The 5,772-nt window shown below is 48.7% G+C and overlaps 1 protein-coding gene across 4 annotated transcripts in view; it reads left to right on the plus strand.

The window, feature by feature from the left end:
* The window catches only part of SEMA6D (sema domain, transmembrane domain (TM), and cytoplasmic domain, (semaphorin) 6D), a 16,098-nt gene that overhangs the window by 5,771 nt on the left and 4,555 nt on the right, over window positions 1-5,772 (plus strand). For 2 of the 4 annotated variants that reach the window (XM_010154205.1, XM_010154213.1), the window contains exons 8-16: window positions 194-282; window positions 1,042-1,259; window positions 1,366-1,497; window positions 1,670-1,825; window positions 1,915-2,088; window positions 2,836-2,976; window positions 3,079-3,156; window positions 3,963-4,024; window positions 4,324-4,380. In XM_010154205.1, the coding sequence (XP_010152507.1) occupies window positions 194-282; window positions 1,042-1,259; window positions 1,366-1,497; window positions 1,670-1,825; window positions 1,915-2,088; window positions 2,836-2,976; window positions 3,079-3,156; window positions 3,963-4,024; window positions 4,324-4,380 (1,107 nt within the window). Of the gene's footprint in view, window positions 1-193; window positions 283-1,041; window positions 1,260-1,365; window positions 1,498-1,669; window positions 1,826-1,914; window positions 2,089-2,835; window positions 2,977-3,078; window positions 3,157-3,932; window positions 4,025-4,323; window positions 4,381-5,772 lie in introns of all 4 variants that reach the window. The other 2 variants (XM_010154219.1, XM_010154227.1) reach the window with 2 other exon arrangements.

The following is a 5,772-nucleotide window of genomic DNA, read 5'->3' on the forward strand; positions in this document are numbered from 1 at the left end:
CTTAGCCGACGTTAAGGACTTTGAGATCAGTTAAGCTCCAGCACCCCTATTTGGACACCCGAGAGTATGTGGAAGACGGGAGCTCGTGTTAGCTGGTATGGACCCGTGGAGAAGCCGCCAGGTCACAGTGCGCAGTGTCGTATGCTGATGGAGTACTTCCCTGCAGTAACCTTCTCCTCGCTCTTTCTTCCAGAACCGCACTTCCTCCACGCCATAGAGTACGGCAACTACGTTTATTTCTTCTTCCGCGAGATCGCCGTAGAGCACAATAACTTGGGCAAGGTAGGTTTACTCAGCGAGCTGTCGGGTGGCCGCGGGGCGTAGCAGGACGGGGTCGCCCCGGAGCAGCGTCGGGAGCGAGCACGGTGTGCGGCAGGACGCAGGGACTGGCGCAGGGTTCTCGCGGTTCTCCCGTCCTTGCGGTTTACAGGCCGGGAGGGGAGGAGGAGCAGAGCCGCTGCGCGTGCTTCAACCGAAAAGCTGTTTCTGCTCCCTGAGCCTTGCTGTTAGGCGAGCTTGCCACAGGTGTCTTCTAGCGTGGCTGTTGCCTTAACACCTGTGGCAAGGAATGGAAAATTGGAGGCGTTTTTTCAGGCTTATTAAAGAAACAAAAGAAAACAGCACAAAAGAAGAGTTTCAAAGAAGTTTCTCTAATGTCCCTGGATATTGAATAATTCAGTCCTGCCAGTACAGAGTATAATACTCCTGCCTCACGGTGGAAGGATATTCTACGATAAATTATTAAATCCTTTACACACGTTTAATTAAAGTCTTTAAATCTCACTAACAATATGATTTTGAAGGGGAGGAAGGGTGGGGACAAGCTGCAGGGTTGCACTTGCTTTGTATCAACATGAAGATGCCTGTGCCCTACGAGCTAAACGCTGTCTGCTTTCATCCTTTCTGTGCTGCTAAACGGCAGCTTCCTGTTAACAAAAATACCTTCAGTGTTTTATTAACGGCGCGGAAACAAGCACGGCTTTTCCTTGCGTCTCTCAAGCCTTTCTCCCTTTTCCTTTGGTTTTCTTTTCCCCTTCACAGGCTGTGTACTCCCGCGTGGCACGCATATGCAAAAATGACATGGGGGGGTCCCAGAGAGTCCTGGAAAAACATTGGACATCCTTTCTGAAAGCTCGGCTCAACTGCTCAGTTCCTGGGGATTCATTCTTCTACTTCGATGTTCTGCAGTCTATCACAGACATAATAGAAATCAACGGAGTCCCCACGGTCGTCGGTGTGTTCACCACACAGCTGAACAGGTGAGAGACGAGCAACCTCGCATCGAAGGTACTGCATTGCTTCTCGTACTCTCAGATTGGTGCCATTGTAGTCCGAGTTCTTGCAACTGATTTTCTGATTTTACAGCATCCCTGGCTCAGCAGTGTGTGCTTTCAGCATGGATGACATTGAGAAAGTCTTCAAAGGGAGATTTAAAGAACAAAAGACTCCGGACTCTGTTTGGACGGCTGTTCCTGAAGACAAAGTCCCAAAGCCAAGGTAAGAGGTTCTTGCTCGTGATGCCACAACGTTGTCCTTTAAATCAGCTGTGTCTGGTCGGGTGGAAACCACAGCAGGCCTTCACGCTTCAGCCGTGAGGACGCTTATTAGCAGGCTGCCTTCTCTCATTAACTAAAATACCAAGAGGGAAACAATGTTGTTCTCCTTTCAGACCGGGCTGCTGTGCAAAGCACGGCCTAGCAGAGGCTTACAAAACCTCCATTGATTTCCCAGACGAAACACTCTCCTTCATCAAATCTCACCCTTTGATGGATTCAGCTGTTCCCTCGGTCATCGAGGAGCCCTGGTTTACCAAAACGCGCGTCAGGTATGGCACCGTTGGAAAACAACGCGCGTGGAAAGGAAGCCAAGAAAGATTACGTCGGCCGTTAACAAGATGCCTTTTGGTCTTGGCAGGTACAGACTGACAGCAATCGCTGTGGACCATGCTGCTGGACCCCACCAGAACTACACGGTCATATTCGTCGGCTCCGAAGCTGGAGTTGTACTTAAAATCTTGGCAAAGACCAGGCCTTTTTCTTTGAATGATAGCGTGTTACTAGAAGAGATTGAAGCATATAACCCTGCAAAGTAAGTGTCACCAGAACACCTAAACTCTTCCTCTGCTCCTTGGTACCTAGCTAAAAAAACCCGTTAGAGTAAATTGAAACCAACTCATTATCACCAACATCCCCCCCCGCTTGTTTGTCGTTTCACAGTGTTCCTCATGTTGAATAACCTGAAAATATTTGGTCACTTGCCATTTTGCATGGGTTGAGTGCAAATTACAACCTAATTCGCCTCCGGTGACGTCAGTGAGACAGTCTAATTCTCCTGCAAATAGATACGCTTCTTCCTGAACACGAAACGTCAGAACTAGCTGCTGCTGTTAGAGAGAAATTATGTGAGCTTATCTCGAGGCTTTCTCAAGAGTGACCAATAATGCACAAACCGCACCTAATCAGTTTAAACTTGTTTATTCTGGCGCAAAGAATTTGGGAATGGAAGCGTTCCGATTAGACCCTCCAGGCGTCCAGTGCAGGACTCCTGTTCTGCTCTGTCGAGACATTTGTGCCGACCGAGAGAACAAAGAAAACGGATTTGGATTCTTTTCCGACGTAGTTCAGCGGCCTTGTCACCTAGCTGTAAATAAGAGCCAGGAGCTGGCCTTTGGCAGCCCATCGGTTTGCTTAGAAATCGCTCCGTAAAGTTACGTTCACACATGTAAAAAGTCTCCGTCCACCGAGACCGTAAATAAGAGAAACGTTTGCAGTGTCAGCGCTGCACAAGGTGCTACAGTCACTGAAATGATGGCCTCCCGTTGTTTTTGCGGAACAGGTGTAACGCTGAGAGCGAGGAGGACAGAAGAGTCCTTTCCCTTCAGCTGGACAGAGACCACCATGCTCTGTTCGTGGCATTCTCCAGCTGCGTCATCAGAATACCTCTGAGTCGGTGCGAGCGTCACGGGTCATGTAAAAAGTACGGCCCCGTTCCTGTACTCCCCCTTAAAGGAAGGGCACCAACAGCTCTGGGGAAGGAAGTAAAAAATGCATGATTTTTCTGGGGTTTTTCTCTTGCAAGGGCATGCATTGCTTCACGGGACCCATACTGTGGCTGGCTAGACCACGAGGCATGTGGAAGAGTGACACCAGGCATGCTGTAAGTACGCCTTTTCCAACGCGCCCAGCATCTCCACGTGCGCTTTGTAGAGCACACGAGCCCGTGCCTGTTCCCTTGCACCCGAGTCCTCAACCTCCACTGGTTCAGGGGTGGTTTCTCAGGGTACTGCGTAAGAGCACAGACCTGCTTCTGCGACCTCCAGGTGAAGGCTGGCTTTCACCAGGAGCTTTACATGTCTGGGAGGACAAGCAGCCCCGTAGGAAGAGCAGCTGGAAGCAGGAAGGCAACAAATTGCTGCCTGCGAAGCCGAGCAGCTCGGAGGACGGTACGCGGCATGCGCTCCTGGCTGTGCGCACGCCCGGGGCATGGGCAGTGGCAGATACGAAAGCGCAGGGTTCGCAGTGGGGAGAGAGTAAGGTTTGGCCCCCGTGCCGAAGCTGGGGCCACACACGCGTACCGGAGGCGTTTTGCCTCGAGTCTGTCATAAACAGCGCGTTAGCAGCTGTATCTTAAAAAGAGGCCTTTGTAGCAGGCCGGTGCCAGCTGTAACTGGTGTAATTGGACGGTTGTATCTGAAACCAAGAGCACACCCAGTGCAGAAGGCGGGAAGCTGCTGAAAAAAAAGGATATATTTTTCTGTTTCGTGGCACAAGTAGGGATGTAGAGTTTTAAAGCCTGGTTATAACTAACTCGTGCATCTTGTTAAACAACTTTTTGGGCCACGCGCTAGCTCTTGTGTATTTATGTTTCCATTGGCTGCTTCCAGAAAAAAAAATAATCACCATTTGTTTCCCTGCTAATACTGTTAATTGCAGGTTCTCTTTGTTTGTTTCATACAACCACAGCACCGGAGGATACGTCCAAGACATCGAATACGGCAACACGGCGCAGCTTGGGGACTGCCACGGTAAGGCACAGTCATCGCCGGGCCGTGGATGTGAAACGTAGGATGAGCTTTTCCGTGACACGCCGAGCACGGCACCCGGTGTTCGTGTTCACAGCGCTGAGCTTTTCGGTCCTGGGTGGCAGAGTTTTGTCTTTCCTTCACCAGTTTACAGCTCTTTGGGGTCTACGGCAAAGTGTTGAAGCGTTTATTTTTTGTAACCAGTAATACTTTAGTTTTTATTTTCCATTACTCAGGTTTGAGATCTTTTGCTTTCTTTTTTGTTACTTTTTACTGATTACTTGTTCCTTTAATTCTTTTAGAAATTTTGCCTACTACAGCTACACCAGATTACAAAATATTTGGCGACCCAACATCTGGTTAGTTTTTTTTAATTTTTTTGAATTAATGACCTTTACTTTCCTTCAGTTCAGCATTTTCAGCCCTTTTTTCCTCCCTTTTGCACAGTTGGCAATCCTCCATTTTTGTGCTTTTACTCATGTTCCCACTGATGGTAAAGATAGTCAGACTCTTCTCACTCAGCACTTCACCCCGCGTAGCCGCATGTTAACAGCTCATTATTTATTGAGCCATCTTTTATTAAAGAGCCTGATTAACATAGATGACATCTTCACTGCACGAAAGCCCACTGAGCTTTACTCTTTATCCCCAGCCATGCATCCGTGAATGCCCCTCTCGGCCATCTCCAGTAGGTGAATGGCAGAACTTCATCATCTTCCTCCTTACCTCTCCCCTTTCCTCTCTTCCTTCTTTCCCAGCGAGCTTTTTGCACAAATACACATTTTCTACAATGTGTATTTCTATATTTTTGAAATGTTTTAATTAAGTAGCTTATGCAGATACGGAAAAACTTGAACATCACAAACCGCGTAGCTGGAATGAGGAGTTGCGTAGACAAAGGTGGCTTAGAAAAACCCGTGTGCGTTGCTGTCCCCTGGACTTCCGCTTCCTTTTCTCCTTCGGTGATTTTTCTAATAGTGCTTCCACCATCAGCCCCTGGTGCTCAGGGAGACAGCACCCAGCGCTCCCCTGTTGAACTCAAAAATGCAAACCCTGCGCTGAATTCCGCAGGAACAGGACGGAGCCCTCGTTTGCCAGGCTTTGCCCCAGAACCTGGTCTCTGCTTTCAAACCAAGGGCACGATTCTGACTGACAGATACGACAACAATCTACTCGTTGCACACTCAGAAATTTAACAGACAAGAACATTATTCTGTGTTTTGGTTTCTGATGATATTTGCACTCCTGTAACTGGACAAGGAGTGATGTTTGAGACAAATATTTTCCAGATACATTTACCCATGATCTAAGTCAGAGACTCACTTAGGAAAGCGAAACAAAACACAGCTGCGATACGTGGAAAGGCCGCCTGGCTTGCCTGAGTGTTTACTGTAGCAACTGCATTTTCAGAGTGGTGTTTCAGGACACAGGTACGACTGAACCTCATGCAAAGTCCTGAACGAGCGTGCTTTTGAAGTACGTTTCTCAGTCAGATCTCAAGCCCCAGACGTTCTCCCCTAAACCGGCGGGGACGGCGAACGCAAAATACTCTGAGCGTGCAGAGTTTGGATGGTACAGCCGGTTTGCTGTGTCTGCTCCCCCTCTGCCTTTTCACATAGGCTATGGTGGCTCTGCTCAGCAAATGAGTTACAGAGGAGCCGGAACCTGTGCCGCAGTGTTCCTTAAGAACCATTACAAAATAGAGGTCAGAAACATCCTCTCACCCCACCTGTGGAAGCGGCTGGGTCAGC

This window comes from Eurypyga helias, unplaced genomic scaffold (assembly GCF_000690775.1).
Source record: "Eurypyga helias isolate BGI_N326 unplaced genomic scaffold, ASM69077v1 scaffold27610, whole genome shotgun sequence".
NCBI lineage: Eukaryota > Metazoa > Chordata > Aves > Eurypygiformes > Eurypygidae > Eurypyga > Eurypyga helias.